Here is a 20,413-nt window from a genome sequence, read left to right on the forward strand (position 1 = left end):
GAACAGTGCTGTGCAAATCATAAACTTATGCATGCTGTTTTGGTAGTGAGTCATATTCAAACCATGCAGTTGGCTGAATGCTGTGTGAGTGTGTGTGCCCGTGTTTGTTTACCTTGTGTTTGGAGAGTGAGGCAGTGGTTTCTCACTCCACCTCCTTGGATAACCAACGTTCCCTCCCTCGTTTATCCAAATAAAAGGATCACGGGTCATCTGTTCCTCACTTCTCACTCTCTCGAGTCAAAGAACAGAACAACAAGCCTCCTCTACAGCCATGTCTGTTTCATACGCTCGTAGTCAAATGTCCTCTGGAGGATCCAAGGGAGGATCCCGCTTGTCCATGTCCGCTGTTGGTGGTGGTGGCGGCAGTCGTATGTCTAGCCAGTATGCAGGCAGCATGCATGGGGGAGCTGGAGGATATGGGACACGTATCTCAAGCTCCTCTGCTTCTCGTTCCTACTCTTCTGGAGGTGGTGGTGGATTCGGAGGTGGTGCTGGTTTTGGTGGCGGTGCTGGTTTTGGAGGTGGTTTTGGTGGTGGTTTCGGTGGTGGTGCTGGCTTCAACCAGTCTGATGCATTTGATGTGTCCGCAAATGAGAAAGCCACCATGCAAAACCTCAATGACCGTCTGGCCTCCTACCTGGAGAAGGTGCGCTCTCTCGAGAAGGCCAATGCTGATCTTGAACTGAAGATCCGGCAGTTCCTGGAGAGCAAGACGAGCCCCTCTGCTCGTGACTACAGTGCCTATTATGCTACAATCAGTGACCTCCAGAACAAAGTATGTGGTATTGTCAGAAAGAAAAATTTAACCAGTATTTGTAGTATCTTTTTGTTAGCTTATCTTCATATGAATAATGTGCTAAAAAAAAAATAATAATAATATTACTGTTTCCTGAAGATCCAGGATGCCACTCGTGTTAATGGAGGCATCTATCTCAGCATTGACAACGCCAAGCTGGCCGCAGATGACTTCAGGGTCAAGTAAGTCCACATACAGTAACTAAGAGAAAAGCTGACTATAAACATCTTAAATGGGCCTAAGTGTTTACTTAAGGGTTTGATTTCTGTGCAGATATGAGAATGAGCTGAGCATGAGGCAGTCTGTAGAGGCAGACATTGCTGGCCTGAGGAGGGTGCTGGATGAGCTGACAATGGCCAGATCTGACCTGGAGATGCAGATTGAGGGTCTAAAAGAAGAGCTGATCTTCCTCAAGAAGAACCACGAGGAGGTAAGTTGGTGCTTGATTGACAGTCTTCAATAAACCCGTTATTCTTCCTGATGAGAGAAATGCTCAGTGGTTTGTTATTGCGTCTTTAGGAACTCTTGGCAGCGCGAGCACAGATGAGTGGACAAGTCAACGTAGAGGTTGATGCAGCACCACAGCAAGACCTGTCAAAGATCATGGCAGAAATCCGTGATCAATACGAGGCTGTTGCTGCCAAGAACCGCAAAGAACTTGAGGCCTGGTTCCAGACTAAGGTAAAATAATATTCATTTGTCTTAAGAAACCAAAACCAAATCAAAACTAAATAACTTATCTGACTGCTTTCCTGTGGACTGTCTCTCACAGACCGAAAACCTCACCAAAGAAGTCACTGTAAGCACAGAAGTCCTTCAGTCAACCAAAACAGAAATCACAGAGCTGAAACGCACACTCCAGGGTCTTGAAATCGAACTTCAATCACAACTCAGCATGGTAAGTAGGTCACCAGGTCAATCTTGTTTTTGATATTTTGATACATCACACAGCCTTTAAAATAATGACTTCCCCCTCAACAGAAAGCGTCACTGGAAGGCACTTTGGCAGACACACAGGCCCGCTACGCCTCCATCTTAAACGGTTACCAAAATCAAGTGACCAGCATGGAGCAGCAGCTGGTGCAGCTTCGTGGTGATCTGGAGCGTCAACGGCAAGAGTATCAGATGCTCCTGGACATCAAGACCAGACTGGAGATGGAGATTGCAGAGTACAGAAGACTGCTGGATGGAGAGGCCTCTGGGTGAGACATTAATATCCAGACATTTACGTCCTGATTTGTGAGATTAAGATTCTGAGTAGTTAATAAATGTATGTTTTCCCCCATCCTCAAAAGTGTTCAAACCACACAATCCTCATCCTCATCCTCATCTACACGCAAAGTGATCACCTATGTAGAGGAGGTGAAGGACGGCAAAGTGATCTCCTCCACCCAGGCTGTGACCAAGTGAGATTTCAGACAAGAACAACCAGCACAACAACTCTTGAGATGAAGCAACCCAACTCAGAGTGATGAAAAATGAATAAACTGGTTTAAATGTACTTTTGTGTTTGAGTCTTATTTTGCTCTCAGAGCAAATTATTTGAAGTTATCAGAAACGTTATTTGCCCCATTCCAAAAATGAGCTTTCGCCAGGAATGTTTGCCTTGCTTTTTGTTTACATTAAGTAAAAAAAAAAAAAATGATATAAAATGAAATAATAAAATGAAGCTTAATTAAGCTAATTAAATACATAATACACATAAATACTACTTTCTATTCATCAAAGAATACTGAAAAAAAAAAAACAAGATCACAGTTTCCACAAAAATATTAAGCAATGTTTTCAACAATGATAATAAGAAATATTTCTTGAGCATCAAATCAGCATATCAGAATGATTTCTGGGGGATTATGTGACACTGAAGACTGGAGTAATGACTAAGGTCTGAAATGGAAATCAGTTATTGTAAATTGTAATAATATTTGATCAAATAAATGTAGCCTTGGAGAGCATAAAAGTATTCTTTCAAAAACTTTAAACCAAAATAAAAACTTACAGATCCCAAACTTTTGAACAGCAGTGTGCTTATTAGTTACATTAAAAAACAAACCAACAAAAAATGTGTGCGAAAGTGTGCAGATCCAGTCACCCATTTCAATACAAATGACAGTTTTACTCTTTTTTTCATTAAATAATTAATGAAAATAATTCATTAATTATTACATTATTGCATTTATTACATACATTAACGTCAATAATTTATATTTATATAAAAACAGTGTGAAATGTGTTAGCAGAAAGTCCTCTCTTATTATCAATGCACTCAATGTTTTCCCATAAACTATAGCTTTTTGGATACTCTGGACAGTACACTTACATGCCTTTGTACCTTATCTACCCCTAAAAAAGGTGTGTATACAGTAAGAAATATGCACCTTTTAGGGGTAGTTAAGGTACAAAAATAGAAATAAAACTTCTGCACATATATGCAGTGCAGGTAGGTCTTTTGTGTAAAGTTACCTTGGGTTTAAACAATCTTAACGCAGACATTTTCATTTCAATCCAATGAGAAACTGACCTACAAATCTATCTTATCTGTAGATATCTATCTATCTATCTGTCTATCTGATCTTATCTGTATATTTGCATGCTAGATAGCTTGCCCTCAGTCAGACCACTGGGTCAGGATAAAGGCAACCTTTGGCATTACAGAGAAGAGGTTTACCTTTGTTGTAGCTCTGCTGATTTATTCAGCGTCTTCTTGGGGGAGCCGCCTGGTTCTTTAAGTTTGAGTATGCTTTTGTAGAGTTTGATGCAGTGTTCAGTTTGCGAGAAGATTGCAGCTGTGCATTTACCTCTTCAACTCCCTCAGAATTCACAATGTGTGCTCATCATATTCGTCAACTATCAAAATATTAGAGACATTAGCCATGCAGCCATATCACCCTCCAGCCCAAGAGTGGTCGCCCACTGAAGCTAATGCAGGGTTGAGCCTGGTCAGTACCTGGATGGGAGACCTCCTGGGAAAATTAGGTTGCTGCCGGAAGATGTGTTAGTCAGGCCAGTATGGGGGGCCTTACCCTGTGGTCTGTGTGGGTCCTTACGCCCCTTTGTAGTGACGGGGACACTGTACTGACAAAAAGCATAGTTTTTCTGATGAGATGGTAAACCAAGGTCCTGACTCTCTGTGGTCATTAAAAATCCCAGGATGTTCTTTGAAAAAGAGTAGGGATGTAACCCCAGCATCCTGGTCAAATTTGTCCATTGACCTCTGACCATCATGGCCTCCTAACCATCCCCATATCTGCTGACTGGCTTCATCAGTCTGTCTCCTCTCCACAAATGAGCTGGTGTGTGGTGGGTGTTCTGGCACAATATGGCTGCTGTCGCATCATCCAGGTGGATGCTGCACACTGGTGGTGGTTGAAGAGATTCCCCTTTTATATGTAAAGTGCTTTGAGTGCCCAGAAAAGCGCTATATAAATGTAATTATTATTATTTTTATTTAATATATATATATATATATATATATATATATATATATATATATATATATATATATATATATATATATATATATATGTATATTTTACAGTAGATACTGACCCCTGTGTGGGACCATGGTCCAGCACCCTGGATATAATCCATAATGGGTTTCCTACTTTGCCAGTGTAGTCTGGACTCAATTTCCTCCAGTTTTGTTTATTCTACACCTTTCTGACTTTTATGTTGAAGTGTTTCCCATGCCATGTCTGTAGTCAGTTTGTAGTTTTCGCCCTTGATTAGACTCAGGTGTGTCTTGTTAAGCTTGTTATCCCTTGTGTATGGCTGTGTCCCAAAGGTGAAAAAATGCTGCCTTCAGAGGATGCATTCCAAAGTAGCAAGGCATCAAGACATGTCCAAATCCAAAGATAGCTTTACTTCCGGTCTCCTGAGATGCCTTCATCTGATCAATTTTTGAAGGCAGCATAGATGTTATCCTTTGCTGCCTTTGATATCCCACAACCCTGTGTGTGCCATTCCATGATAGATGAGCTAAAAAATAAAGATGGCATCTGAAAGTTGTTGGTGGTCAGTTTGTGCAAATGCTTCTGATAAACCTTTTTCCACTTTTAATGTTATTTGTAGCGAGAAATTGCTATTACAGTAACATTTGCTTACCAAAGCTCACTTTGTAGTTGTTTGTAGATCAGGGGCTCTCAGTTCCAGTCCTCGTGACGCACCGCTCTGCACATTTTGTATGTTTCTCTTATCACTTAATAAGTGCCCAGCAAAGTGGACTTCACAGGATATTCCACCATGATTCCAGTTCAAATGGCGTGAATATGTTCCATTCAAAGGGCATTAAAGTGTGAGAAACGTGAATGTAAATTGTATTCGTTTACAGAGGTAAATGAAGTTGCTGCCTTAAAATTTTATGTTAAATCAACTTCAAGTCATTTCAACTCACTATTCTAAATCTTGGCTAGTGCTGAATTGCTCTCTTTAAATTAAGATCACTTTACAATATTTGCAGTTTCAACTTAAATTAAGTTCAAATAATTTTTGACATTAACTTTCTAGTTATGATAATATAAATTTTATTTTAGAGATACAGATAAAAATATACAACATTTGTTTAAAGTAACATTTGTTTATTTTATTGCATTGCTTACAAACAGGTTATTAATTTTAAAAACAGTACACAACCTGCCTGTGCATGCTAATGTGTGAATGCATACAATAAGGGCGCAAAAGTAGCAAAAAACTGCCAAGAAACTGTCATACAAAGCTGAAAATATACTCTTGCCTCATGGAAAACAACCACTGAGACAAGGTAGAGAGAGAGAGAAAAAAAAACATCCATTAGTCATGAGCCTTTAAAATAAAAAAATAACAGAGTAAAAAATAACAATATTGATATTTTGAATAAGGGGTGTCCAGTAGGGATGTCCAAACCTGCTTCTGGAGGGCCATTGTCCAGCAGAGTTTAGCTCCATCCTTAATTAAACACATCTTAATCACAGCTTACTAGGCATACCAGCAACTTCCAGGCAGATGAGTTGAGGAGCTTTAAAGCTAAACTCTGTGGGACAGTGGCCCCCCAGGACTTTGGACAAGAATTTGGACACCTATGCTAATTTTCCTATGCTTATTTTGTGAGTAAAAGGGATGTAATCATGCACTTGGAGTTGGTTGAAAATCAATGCAAATATGTGATGATTCAAGTTGATTGAGACATTAAACAAATCACGATACATTTAAAACAGCAGGGGCTGCTGAAGCTGTATGCTGTGACCTCGCTTTACAAGCACAATAGCATATTGTATTATAAAATAAATAAACTCAAATACTGTAGAAATGAAAATATTTCACTTGATTTTTCTTTTATTTGGTAAATTATTTAGAAAAAACACACTCAACTTTTAGATTAACTGCCACTAACTGACTAATATAAAATGCAACTTGCAGGTGCAAGTTAACATTTACATTTAGTCATTTTACAGATGCTTTTATCCAAAGCGACTTACAACTGGGAAATACATAAAGCAATTTGTCTTAAAGAGGCAAACAGACACAGGAAGGGCTTGTAAGTTTTAAGGCCAAAATGTCCTCATTACGTCATTTTCGTCATCAGGAGCGCTCGCCGACAGCTTTGCACCCCGTCCGCAAGCAGGCAATTTTTTGAGACTGCACGGACGGTGTGCGTACAACAGTGTGGTGAATGTTGAGACAGAGCGCAAGTCAAGTAGGTGGTACTGCGCATGTGTTGAGCTCATCCGTCCACACTCATTCACAGTTGAGTATACTTTGAAAGCTGTGCGGACATGGCTGTGCACAAGACGGAACAGTACGTGGAAAGTGAAGTATACCTGGGCCTTTAGGCACTGTTCAAATAAGTACAAGTTAGAAAGGGAAGGAATAAATAAAGAGAAAGAGAAACTCACTGGCGGATCTCAGACTTCTGGATGGGATATAGATTCGTAGTAGTGAGTGGAAGTAGGGGGGTGCTGAGCCTGTGGCTTTTCTATATGCAAGCATCAATGTCTTGAACTTTATGCAAGCCGCAACCGGCAGTCAGTGCAAGGAGATAAAGAGAGGTGTAACATGGGCTCTTTTGGGCTCGCTGAAGACCAGTCATGCTGCCGCATTCTGAATCATTTGTAGATGTTTGACTGTGCTTGATGGAAGTCAAGCCAGAAGAGCATTGCAGTAGTACAGCCTAGAAATGACAAGGGCCTGGACAAGAAGTTGAGCAGCATGCTCCGTTAGAAAGGGCCTGATCTTTTTGATGTTGTGCAATGCAAACCAGCAAGATCGAGCAGTGTTTGCAATATGGTTTTTAAAGGTCAGCTGGTCATCAAAGATTACACCAAGATTTCTAAGTGAAGTTGATGGGGTAATTGTAGAAGAACCTTGCTGGATGGTGAAATCATGCTGTAGTGTTGATGTGGCAGGGAAGACAAGAAGCTTAGTCCTTGCCAGGTTGAGCTGTAGGTGATGTTCTTTCATCCATGGCGAGATGTCTGCCAGGCAGCCTGAGATCCGTGCAGATACCGTTTGATCATCTGGTTGAAATGAGAGATAGAGCTGTGTGTCATCAGCATAGCAACGGTAGGAGATGCCACGTGCTTTATGATGGGACCCAGTGATATAGTGTATATGGAGAAGAGGAGGGGTCCAAGAACTGATCCCTGAGGAACCCCAGTGACCAGTTGATGTGATTTGGATACCTCCCCTCCCGAGAACACCTTGAAAGATCTACCAGTGAGGTAGGATTCAAACCAGTGAAGTGGAATTCCTGTGATGCCCAGTGATGAGAGGGTAGACAGGATGATCTGATGATTGAGAGTGTCAAAAGCAGCAGATAGATCCAGCAGATTGGGCCATCTAAATATAGGCATTAAAAGAACCTACACTCTGCACACTGATGCATTTCGGCCTTTGGCCTTCCTCAAAGTGTGTCAGGTCACCTCTAGGTACTTTCTAGGTTTATAGTTTAAGTACTTTTAATGTCTATATTGAGATGGCCATTATGTGAATGAAAGCTTTTTAACTTTTTGCCAGAAAATGTGCCTTGGATTCCCCTTTTTTCTTTTTATAACTTCTTTTTTAACTTTATTTTTATGAAACATTTTGTAAGAAAACATTTTTAATACATTTTATACAGCTACATTTTGGACTACCTGTAGCTTGTTTATTGAAGATGCAGAACAACCACCTAGCAGTGCATTACAATAGTCCAGGCTAGAGGTCATGAATGCATGAACTAGCTTTTCTGCATCAGAAACAGGTAACATGTTCCGTAGCTTGGTGATGTTTCTAAGATGGAAGAATGTTGTTTTTGTAACGTGTGAAATATGATTTTCAAAAACAAGTCGCTGTCTAATATAACACCCAAGTGTCACATGTGCCTGCTGTGTTGGAGCGAGGAATGAGGAGACGACGGAGTTTCACAAAGAACAGTCTTTATTAATTCACATAGACTCACAGGAAGGATATAAACACATAGCATGGGGAATTGACGTTTAACACTGGACGCTAGACACAGGAAAACACTGGGCTTAAGTAACTGGAACTAAACAAGGAAATCACAGAGACACAGCTGAATCAAATGAACACAATCAACACGAGGAGAAACTGGGTCATGGGGAGCACATGGGGAGCAAAACACAAGACAGGAAAACAGGGGCAGTCCATGGGTGTGACACCCAAGTTTTTGACTGTAATGGAAGTAACAGTAGGCTACATCCATCTAGATGCAAATTGTAATCTAAGAGATTTTGTGTACTGTTTTTTGATCCAGTAAGTAATGTCTTATCCGAATTTAATAGGAGAAAAGTATTGGTCGTCCAGTCTTTTACATCTTTAACACACTCTGTCAGCTTAAATAATTTAGAATTTTCTTCTGGCCTTTGTTACGTCCCTCGTTATTTAGATGTTATTTGTCTAGGAATATTATTAGACGTAACAAAAGTTTTGCATGTGTGTCAATATAGTGACGAGAATCTGTTATTGAAAGGAACAGACAACCATCCATAACTGAGTTGAAAGATTTTAATTCTTCAACTACAATAAAGTGAAGTAGTAACAAAGGGAAAAATAATAATGAAGAATAATAAAGTAATGAATATTTACAATTAGTACAAACGTAACAAGAGTAACCAGAGCAACAGACAATCTGGGGAAGAGGAAGGAGCAAAGAGTGGTGCTTAAATCAAAAAACTGAATATAACAAAAAGCCCCTTTAACTAAAGTTAAAGAACTAAACTAACTAATCAACAAAAAAGGTAGAAAGAAACATCTTCAGCGTACAAGACGCTATAACTAAACTATACTAACTAAAACAAAAACATACATAATTAGCACCACTCCTAACACTAGTGCATCTAATACATCTCCGTAACTACGTGTGCAAATGTAAGTCGCGACCTGCTTACCTGGCTCACAACCTCTCCCGTCAGTCTACACAATGTTAAACGATGAACTGAGATGAAGATTTCATGACAGCAACAAACATTTAACAGGCACTGCAAACACGTAAGCTACCAATGGCAAGACAATACGCCTTCAAGCGCAAACAAAGAGAACTGATCTAACTGCAAGATCACAAAAGCAGCGAGCCCCGAACAATAATCAGTCGCTCAGACTGGTCTCTCGAACAAGAGAACCGTCTTCACAGCGTGTGCAAACTCTTTTCCCAACCCAGAGTCTGTCTTCATCCCCCCGCCATTGAAGTTAGAGCCATTCATAAACTACCCGGCGACAGGCGATTGGTGGCGCGATCCCAGACGTCAGCATCCTACTTCAGCTGATTGACAGGCGGACGCTCCAATCGAGCTTCACACCTGAAACAAATAAAGTACACAAACATACACGCCAAGCATATGCAACAACATACGCACAAACACAAATTACGAAGCGCGGCGTACGTAACACCTTGTTGAAATATATAGTTGAGTATCATCAGTATAACAATGAAAACTAATCCCATATTTTCTAATATTTGATGTTTTATTAACAATTCAACCTATCCAACCAGTGCAAGAGAGAACCCCTATAAATAATCAAAGCAGTCTTACCTTCATTATCTCTAGTCTTTCAGCATGCCTCCACCACCCCGACTCCTTACCCTTAGCCCATTCCTACCCCAGCATGGGGGGAGCGCTCTGGGTCCAGGCTAAAAGCCGAGCTCGGACCCCTCTCCCCGGACAGAGGGAGTACCCCGGGCTCGAGAGTAATTACTGAGCCCTCTCCCCGGACAGCACACCAAATACGCATAACCTTTACTTAGTTTACTCGTGAATTGAGGGTGTGCATGCACATCTTCTGCATCATTAAAATGTGATTGGTTAAGTTGAGCATCAAGCTGAGAGACACAGGAGGTTATTATCAACTGGTTCCGATCAGTGTCCAATAATCTGGAATTAGATAAATATTATATGTATTCTTATAATTATTATAAGTAATTTTGCCTCAGATACAGAATTATGTAAATTTGCTTTAACAAGCAGGTTGTTCATTAACACTGGAATTAAAAAAAAAATCTGTTACGGTTAGCATTTCATACCGCGGTAACAATATATACTGTCATACCGCCCAGTCCTACCAAAGTCACTAGATGGCTAGCCTCGCGTAGCCAGAAATTCAGACTGACGGCTGAAGGTCTAGAATCCATGGCATCTTAAATTAGCCAAGGCCCGGTGATGAGGCCGCTTGACCAACATGTCAAACAGCCAATCATAGTTCATTTAGTTTGAGCGTCACGTTTCAGGGCGTGGATATGTCTCCACAATAACAGACTGGTGTGTAAAATTCTCTGAAGTATTTTAAAGATTCTATGATGCAAACTTTAAATATTTTACATACTTTTGAGAATCCAGCATTTAGTTGATCCTGATAAGCGCTCGTTGTCACAGTTGTCAACACGATGGCTTTCTTCTTTCCTGAGGGGGTTTGGTGCCACGGTATCTTTGTTTCCAGGCGGAACGTTAAAGAACACGACACACACGTTTCCTGGAAATCCTGTATAATTCAACCAATCCCATGATGACTTCGAAACTTCTGAAGTGTTTCCACTTTTGTGTGCCATATGCATCAGACGTTTAGCCAATGGTCCGTGGGAGTGATGTCTGAGGCTGACACTACTAGATTGCAAGCCTGCAACCTTTAGCCCAAAAAGTCTAATGGCTAATGCTAACGCTTCTGGTTCGCCAATAAGTGGGAAAGGAGACCAGAGGCATTTTTTTTTTTTTTTATGGATGTCAATGGAGGAGAGGCTTCACTACGCTGAATAAACTGCTTTTTAGAGGAAACAGCTTATCATTTAATGAATCAAAGTCCCTTTAAGACAAGTCATGACACTCGGCGGGCCGGCGGCCATCTTTGAAACACCTCTCGGGCATACAAGTGCAACTCCTATCTCTTTGAATGGGGAAACATCAAATTCTACAAAACTGTTCACTAAGCATTTTGTCCCCATACAAAACTATACGAGTGACACGTCTTGGGTATTCTGTAGTCTTTTAATTAATTGACAGCCTATCAGCTAATCTTCAGCATGTTTTTCACTAAACAATACTTTTGGATTGAACTATTTTTACAGTTTACATTGAAAAAATGTCGTTTTATAAGAGAAGTCACTGACTATTTGTGACAGGTGGTACTCAGTTACAGAATTTCTCGTTCATTCCTATGGTATCCGCAAACGGCGATTGAGTGTCTTTTTTTATTTATTTAAATGCAGTCATATTACAGCCAATGAACACAACGGTAGTCATTTCCAACATATAATATAGAACAATATTGAATATAGACTACAATATGTAGAAAATGAGAATATACAGTAAAAAAAAATTAAGTATATTAAGTATAATTTAAATATAAAATAATAAAAGAAACAAAAAATTTAAATAAGAAAAAAAGGAAGAAGAAAATTTTTATTTTATTTTTATTCATTAAAATTGTATTTTTGTTTATGAAGGCACATGTGATCCAAGCTGACATTATGCTTTCTCCAATGGTAATACAGACCCTCTCATCTACCAATAGTAAGAAAATCTCTGTCCCTACTTCCTCGTTTCCTCGCTCCTACATCTTCCAGCCCATGACCCGGAAACCGATCGAACTCATCTATGATCCTAATGATACATAAAAAAATTGAAAAAAAACTTTAAAGCGGTTCAACTGTTGACTTATCTTAATAAGATATAGTTTATTTAGAACAGAAATACAAAACTTACCCTTCATCCAGGCTCAGGCAGTCAAACAACACTTATGTAACTTATTATTAAAAGTTACAAATAATGACCTTCTAAAATGTTATGATCTGTCTTGGTTTAGTTTTCTGTGTTTCCGTTATCCTACCTTGTTTGTTTCCATGGTTTTTGATTGATTAGCCCCACACCTGTTTCTGTTTCTCCCTGATTACGTCCCCAGTATTTAAAGCCTGTGTTCTCCATTGTTCCTTTGTCTGCTATTGATGTCTATTCTTTTGTTTTTTTTTTGTTTGTTTTGTTTTTGTTTTTTTGTTTATTTTTAGTGGTTTTTTGGAAGTGTTCTTTTTGATCTTTATTTTTTGTTTGTGCGATTGTGTTACAGAATAGCAGACCTACAAAGTGAGTAAGATTGGCAGCGTTTTTCTTTCTTTTTTGTTTTGTTTTCCTCCTCCATCCGGACTGACAATCCCAGCCATTCAACTCCTGTGCCTGGAGCAACAGGACCGTTCGCTGGAGGACCATACCAGGGACTTTTTAGATTTGGCATGCCACACTTATATAATAATAATAATAATAATAATAAATTAATAAAAAAAAAAACCTTTTCAGTTCACTTAGTTCCTCATTTTCTCCTGCATTTCTTGTTGCCACATATCACTATGTAGGCAAAAAATATGTTTCTCCATGGAAAGACATTTACTGTATTTAGGTGAAATAAGTATTTTTTTTAAGCAACATATAAATTGGGGGAAAAAATGAAATGAAATGACCCAAAAATGTCTCCATTAGTGACCATGAAATGATGGCAGCATTCAAGTTGTGTACGGCTGAATGCACTGCCATTGCAGTGAATGGGATGCTAAACCGATAACTTTATTCAAGTATTTTAGCCTGTTAACCAGACCCCCCCCCCCCCCCCCCTCCCCAACCCATTATGGGACTCACAGCTTAAAGTGCCCTACCTAACTTAAAATTGCAACAGTTCCTTACTTCAGTGTGTTACAAACATAATTTTGGTGTCTTTGGAAAGAAGAACCTTTGGGCTTTACTTTTTATCAACCTGAGTTGATAATGCTCAAAAATATTAAAAGTTATAAGACACTGAAGTGCCTTGAAAAAAATTGTACCACACTGAATTATTATTTATTAATTTTATTTTTATTTTATTATATAAAAATACATGAAATCAGTCCTGGAGCAATCTAGAAAAGTAATGGGTTGAAAGTCACATGTCTCATGAGTTTGTATTTCAAATCTGAAGATACCATGAAAAATGAGACCCCCCCCCCCATATAAAAAATATTTACCAACTGCATTGAAGGGTTCTACATACTATTTTAGTCATTAAACACCACTGCATAGTTTTTCAATTATAAAACAATAGACAGAAACTTAGACATCATATAAGTGATTTTTTGAGCACTAGAAAAATACAATAAGAATAATAATAAAAATAAAAAAGATTTAACTATGTATGTCAATTACAGTGCATCCTGAGATTACTAGAAATGCAGCATTTACAATGATTTCTGCTCATATAGTCAATTATCACGTGCTGACATGCTGATGGCCAGTTATAGAGATGGTAATCATACAGATGCGCCATAAAGTCAATAATCACACTCTATTCATATAGACGGCGTTCACACTGATAGCTGTGATTACACAGTAATAGCCTGCTGATTTGCGCTCAAACAGAAGGTAATCATGCAGATACATCCACATTCACCATAAAACACACACACACACATATAAGAAAACTGTTGAAAAATAAAAAAGGACATTTATTTATGTGTGCCAAAGCCCGATAGCTAAGTTACGCCTCCATCAGATGACAGGTGCGTCACAGCGCGCATCACGAGCCATTTCGAGAGAGCACCAGAATTCAAATAAACAATATTCCGCCTAACTTTGACTTTTTTTTTAGTGGATCATCTCATTCTGTTTGTGACACTGTACGCTACAAAACGATGCTGTTTTTTACCACCAGGACGCAGTTTTCTGCGCGTGAGTTATTCCATAATGGACACAAACAATTCTGTCCCTGAAGAACTGAAATGTAAACAAAGGAATTATCATCATATTACAATGTTATTGCTTAGTTGGACTAAACGTGCACTAAGAGATGTTATTCAGTGGACCCTTACCTTTCTAACTAAACCAGGATTTACAGCTGTGGATGTGTTTATGACTCGGTATTACTACAAATCTGGTATGTAATGCGTTTTGATTCTTCATGTTTTGATGTGTACTGCTTAAATTTAGCAAATACATTCTTTATAAGCTTTCCATTGAAAAACAGCGATCTGTCGTCGATGCTTGAGGCTTAGATCTTTATAATGATATATAGTTTGTCAAGATTAATTTTGTCCTGTTTCATTTAATCTATTCGTAAACATTGACACGTGCAAACAAAGAGAGTTCAGTGCACCCGCGTCCAGGTGCGGGTTAACAACTTCCTTTGTTTAAGCTAATGATTTAAGCACTCACTGGAAATAACGGCATGAAAATGTGTTTCATTTACATTAACAAGTTCAGTAATAGGTGACTCCTGGCGACAGAGCAGTGATATTGCAAAGTTGCTTTACTTACCACAGCAGAAACAACGGCAAATAGTTATTTGAAGAGAATACCTAATAATTAATGACTGCACGTCGTTTTCTCCAGCAACCTTGTTGGTCCTGCCTGTAAGACAATACAACATGGCAGAGATACAACAGGTCAGTGGTAAACACATGTGCAATCCGAGCAGCAACCTCCCGCTCTCTTTCGTGAAGCCAACACGGAAGTGACTAAAACTGCAATTCATCGACTGGCCGCTTAAGGCTGGCTGCAAATGGAAGTCAGTCCCATAGACTCCCCATGTTAAAATGCCCTTCACAGCAGAAAAAAACATGTTTACAGCCTGGTTCAAAAAATGATTTTGGTATATATAGCTAATTTTGCTGTGGGGGGTGAATTTTTTTTATAATTCATCCGTTTAAATTATATTAAGCCTTAAAGTTCTGCATAATCAAGGGCGTGGCCACTTGAGTGATAGGTGGATTGCCGCTGCTGACACTGATGTCGCGCTAGGTGGGCGTGGCTTTAGCAACCAGCTCCCACCTTTTTGCCCATTTTCCATTATCCGGGAGAGTCGCGCGGTGACGTGCTGCCAAGATGGCAGCTCTGCACACTTTGAGCTTCAAAAACGCTCTTCAGGAGTCTACAGGTGACGTCACGGACACTACCTCCATGTTTTTATACAGTCTATGGTACGATCCCATGAGTGTTTGTTACATTGTAGTGAATTGTATAGTCTTTCATTTCATTTGTGAACATCACTCCTGGTCTGCTTTAGAGAATCTGTGGAGCTGTGTGGTGTTCATCCAGTTTGGCAGCTGTAATCTGATGCCCCAAGCATTTTTCCTTTAGTTAATGACAACTGTTCTTAAAAGCTCTCTGCTATTCTACACTGACATCTCTCCTCACAGTTGAATTATTATTTTATTTTATTTTATTGGTCTTTTGTCCATTGTTTTTACAAAAGAACTTTAAAAATATTTATAAGTTTTATATAGCATTATAAATAAAGTTTAACATGCATTTAATCTTAACATCATTTCAGACCAAGGAAATCCCAAGTGTTAAAAACGGGCTAGTTTAGAACACATAATTTTAGTAATTCTCTGCTAAAAATCATACACAGAAGATTCAGGGCACTGATAAAGCTGACTTAGGCTAAACATTTAAGTCAGATCTACATTGAAAAACAACTGTTTGTTTAAACTAAAACAGTTTAAGTATGCAATATATGGGTTGCATATCTAAATTAGGTTTATGGTGATTTATGATTTACTGACTATCTTTGATGTTTCTTGCACAATCACAGGTGAAATGTCTGCATAATTTAAATGCTTTGGGAGTTACTTTATACCTGCCTGTTCACTTTCAACCTGAAAACTGACTCTAACACTTCCTTGTCTGTTTCTGTCATTAAGTTGGTCAGAGTTATTTGCCCAGTGGCTTTGTAGGCTGAGGGGTAAGCAGTTTAATACATCACTCTTCTCAATGAACAAAAACAGATTAAATCTAAGTTATTCTAATCAATGCATTATGTAACTGAAAGAACACAGATCAAATCCAGAGGCCCACATTGTAATGAATCTAATGAAAAGTAAAGTGTTTGTTGTACTGTCATCCTACCACATTCTCTACAGATACTACCCATATAAATGATCTGCTCTGGAGTCAAACCTTCACGATGTACACTCAAACATAATTAAATTTGAAAATCTCACATAAAAAACTCACATAACCCCCTGATTTATTTTTTCTTGTGAAACTCTAAATGATAACATACCATGCAAATCTGTCTTCAGCCACGCCTGCTGCCTTGGGGAACAGAGAAATAGTTTCACTCTCCATCACCTAGGGCAATCTTTACAGTCCCTCCCCCATTTGTCCAGATAAAAGGAACAGGGGTCATCTTCTCCTCACTCATCCGCTCACTGATTCTCCAGCCAGAGCAGACAACGACAGCAAGCCTCCTTCAAAACGATGTCTTCTTTTTCTACACGCAGCTACATGTCCTCAGGAGCATCTTCTCGCTTCTCTGTCTCTGGTAGCAGAGCTGTCACAGCCATGCGTGCCGGTAGTGTGTACGCGGGAGCAGGAGGATCTGGGGTCCGTATCTCTAGTGCATCTGCTTCTCGTTCCTTCTCTGCTGACGGTGGTGCTGGCTTCAACCTGTCTGATGCCATTGATGTGTCCGCAAATGAGAAAGCCACCATGCAAAACCTCAACGACCGTCTGGCCTCCTACCTGGAGAAGGTGCGCTCCCTCGAGAAGGCTAATGCTGATCTTGAGCTGAAGATCCGGCAGTTCATGGAAAGCAAGGCCTCTCCTGCTGCTCGTGACTACAGTGCCTATTACGCTACGATCAATGACCTCCAGGCTAAGGTATGTGACTTAATTATTGAACATATTAGTCTAGTCAATCATTAAACTAGCTTTAGACAAAAGTTAACCAATTGCCAATATCCCATCATCCTTCCTATGCAATACATGTATTCAAATAGTGTAGAATACATTTCTCAAGTACTCATGAAAGAGTGTTCTAAAACTGCATCTTCATTCTGTTCACCTGAAATCCAGGATGCCACACGTGTTAATGGAGGCATCTACCTGAGCATTGACAATGCCAAACTGGCTGCAGATGACTTCAGGGTCAAGTAAGTGACTAGCAACCTAAACAAAAACCATTTGTAAAAGGTCCAAAGCATTTAAATCAATTTCTTTCTTTTTTTGCACAGATTTGAGAATGAGCTGAGCATGAGGCAGTCTGTAGAGGCAGACATTGCTGGTCTGAGGAGGGTGCTGGATGAGCTGACAATGGCCAGATCTGACCTGGAGATGCAGATTGAGGGTCTAAGAGAAGAGCTGATCTTCCTCAAGAAGAACCACGAGGAGGTCCGTTGGGGCTTGGTTCATACTCGATAGCTCATCTTAAAATGCATGTGAGGCAAATGCTCAGTGGTTTGTTATTGCGTCTTTAGGAACTCTTGGCAGCACGCACACAAATGAGCGGACAAGTCAACGTAGAGGTAGATGCAGCACCACAGGAAGACCTGACAAAGATCATGGCTGAAATCCGTGAGCATTATGAGGCAGTTGCTACCAAGAACCGCAAAGAACTTGAGGCCTGGTTCCAGGAAAAGGTAAAATCAGATGTTTTTAAAGAAAGGGCAATATTTTAATGTAAAACAACAGACGACTTATCTGACTGCTTTGCTATGGATTTCCTCTCACAGAGTGAAGCCCTCAACAAGGAAGTTGTTGTGAGAACAGAATCCCTTCAAACATCCCGATCTGAAATCACAGAGGTTAAACGCACACTCCAAAGTCTTGAAATCGAGCTACAATCACAACTCAGTATGGTAAGCAAGCAGAGATGAATCTTGTAAACGTTGGTCATCACATTACATATTGTAGAACACAGAGTAACTAACATTTCCCCAACAGAAAGCATCGTTGGAAGGCACTTTGACAGACACACAGGCCCGCTACGCTGCCATGTTGTCCAGCTACCAGTTCCAGGTGACCAGCATGGAGAAGCAGCTGATGCACCTTCATGCCGATCTGGAGCGTCAAAAGCAAGAGTATCAGATACTTCTGGACATCAAGACCAGACTGGAGATAGAGATTGCAGAGTACAGGAGACTGCTGGATGGAGAGGCTACTAGGTAAGACACAACTACAATGCAAAATCTGTTAAAATAGCATGTAGATTAAACATTAACTTTCTAATTTTTAAGTGAGCATTATTTAATATTTTTTGTTTTCTACCTCTGCAGTGTCACAAGCACAAGCAAAACCTCGACTACACGCAAAGTGGTAACCATTGTGGAAGAGGTTGTTGATGGCAAAGTGGTCAGCTCATCCTCACAGTCTAGCGAGATTCAGAAGCTCTCTTGAGGAAAAGCTATCTACATAAGAGTGATGAAAAGCCAATAAACTGGTCTAACTGTGCATTTTTGTGTTTGTCTTGTTTTGATGTCATTTGCACCCTACATAATATCTTCTCATATTTTGACAAATATGAAAAATCATTTGAAAACCAAATTTAAAAATCAATAACTCATATAAATAGGTTGACAAAACTCAAACTCAAAGACCCAAATGAAGCATACTGTAAGAATTGTCTGTTTTGACAGAGGGAGCGATTCTACTTTACATGTATACTTCCCAGAGATAGCACACACATGTCTGCAAGATGTCTGATAAAGATCGCTTCATCTGGAAAGCATCTGCTGTAGACAAACATCTGATAGACATCTTTAAGATGTCAGTTTTACATTCTAAATCATAAACATCTTAAAGACATCTTCTAAACATCTGTTTGACATCTGATTGGAAATATCTGTTTTTCTCTCTATGTTAAATGTCAAATGACAAACGTCATCTGACCAAACCGAAAAACGCTTATCGGAGAAAATATTAACAGCAGTTTGAACTAATGGTGATATCTAAGCACTTTTAAGGTAATCAAAAAACATACAGTAGCTACTTGTTTTTATTGCTGCCATTTTATTCCATTTTAATATCAGAATGTTAGAGAGAGTAATAAAAATAAACTTTTAGATATCTGTCTGCATATGTGATGGGTATCGGGTAAGATCATCTTTGGTATCTCATTTGAAGACATCTTCAGTAAAACAGCTCTATTTAACCAGAATCGGAAGCAACGCAGCATTTTATAGAATACATTTGTTGCACATGACATTTACATTTAATCATTTAGCAGACGCTTTTATCCAAAGCGACTTACAAATGAGAACAGTAGAAACAATCAGATCAACAAGAGAACAACAACGGTATACAAGTGCTATGACAAGTCTCAGTTAGTCTAGTACAGAACACGTAGCCAGGTTTTTTTTTGTTTTTTTTTGTTTTTTTTGAATATGATAGACAAGTAAAAGAAAAAGGTAAGTACTAGTATTAGTTGGTTAAGTGACCCTCATTAGAAGTCATCTCTCTATTATCTTAAATCTAGCTTACTCTTAACACATAGTATTACGCTCCTGCAAATATCAATACTCCTGTTTGATGTCTCAGTCCCATAAATAATGTATGTATCACTCCAGTGTGATAGTTTGTTTTGTTCTTAATTAATAAAACAAATAAAAAAATTTAAAAAAAAAAAAACGGCTAAATAAATAAATAAAAACTTAGTTGATCACTGGATATGATGAAGATTATATTTTTTACATGGTCTAATTGCTTTAGGGATTTTTTTAACCCCACAAATTCAGAAACATGGATCGCAAAATTATTTACATTACATTAACATTTCCACTCTATATTATGAATATATAGTCAGAGCTAAATGGTATAACACACAGTAAGGTATTTGAAAGGAAGCTTTAAAAGAGAAAAAAGAAGGATTAAGGAGAATCAATAAATTATGAATAATTTACTGCCATTTTTAGAATATGTAATCCATATAAAAGTAACTGTAACCTGATTATAAGCATTTTAAAATATAATATAATCCAGTTATAGATTTAAAAAAAAAAATGTTTGATTACAAAATCTAGAACATTTAATCAGTTACTATCCAGCACTGTTCTAAGTTTCTCTGACCCTCATCAAATGAAATCAGGTAATCAACAGATCAAGGATGGAAGAAATGAATCAATATTAACATTTGCATGAAGTGTATTTAAAACTGTTTGCCTATAAAAGCACTGAAGGTATGTCAGCAATATACCTCTGATTTGACATAGGCTGGTAAAGGTTGCAGGGTCAAACCTTAAAGGGTCATCACCTCTGTGGGCTTCAGCAAAGGACATAACCCCAGGTAGCTCTAGGCTATCACCAACAATAAATATTTTCAAACCTTTCCTCAATTTAACAAACTTGATTAAACAATGAGCCTCCAGAAACAGGGTTGGGAAGCATTTCTCTAGGTAACTGTCCCTGCAGCAAGTGTTGT

The 20,413-nt window shown here is 38.9% G+C and overlaps 1 protein-coding gene across 3 annotated transcripts; it reads left to right on the forward strand.

Annotated features, from left to right (window-relative positions):
* Window positions 1-211: 211 nt before the first annotated feature.
* Window positions 212-18,447, forward strand: LOC109112079 (keratin, type I cytoskeletal 50 kDa-like). 3 transcript variants are annotated; one of them, XM_042776224.1, is made up of 8 exons: window positions 212-775; window positions 896-978; window positions 1,070-1,226; window positions 1,316-1,477; window positions 1,569-1,694; window positions 1,778-1,990; window positions 18,154-18,161; window positions 18,273-18,447. In XM_042776224.1, the coding sequence occupies exons 1-8, from the start codon at window positions 272-274 to the stop codon at window positions 18,391-18,393; spliced, it is 1,374 nt and encodes a 457-aa protein (XP_042632158.1). In that variant the 5' UTR covers window positions 212-271; the 3' UTR covers window positions 18,394-18,447. The 3 variants fall into 3 exon arrangements, with proteins under 3 accessions (XP_042632158.1, XP_042632159.1, XP_042632160.1); XM_042776225.1 differs by lacking the exons at window positions 18,154-18,161; window positions 18,273-18,447 and adding an exon at window positions 2,092-2,297 and having other exon boundaries at window positions 213-775; window positions 1,778-1,998; XM_042776226.1 differs by lacking the exons at window positions 212-775; window positions 896-978; window positions 1,070-1,226; ... (1 more) ...; window positions 1,569-1,694; window positions 1,778-1,990 and adding exons at window positions 16,402-16,878; window positions 17,068-17,150; window positions 17,232-17,388; window positions 17,475-17,636; window positions 17,730-17,855 and having other exon boundaries at window positions 17,941-18,161.
* Window positions 18,448-20,413: the final 1,966 nt, after the last annotated feature.

The sequence above is a fragment of the Cyprinus carpio genome, chromosome A19 (genome assembly GCF_018340385.1).
Source record: "Cyprinus carpio isolate SPL01 chromosome A19, ASM1834038v1, whole genome shotgun sequence".
Taxonomy (NCBI): domain Eukaryota; kingdom Metazoa; phylum Chordata; class Actinopteri; order Cypriniformes; family Cyprinidae; genus Cyprinus; species Cyprinus carpio.

Excerpts from the sequence above, each read along its gene's own strand:
- LOC109112079 (XM_042776224.1), top strand. The coding sequence starts at position 272 with ATGTCTGTTTCATACGCTCGTAGTCAAATGTCCTCTGGAGGATCCAAG. Across the intron at positions 776-895 it reads TCAGTGACCTCCAGAACAAA|ATCCAGGATGCCACTCGTGT; the intron begins GTATGTGGTATT and ends TGTTTCCTGAAG. Across the intron at positions 1,227-1,315 it reads TCAAGAAGAACCACGAGGAG|GAACTCTTGGCAGCGCGAGC; the intron begins GTAAGTTGGTGC and ends TTGCGTCTTTAG.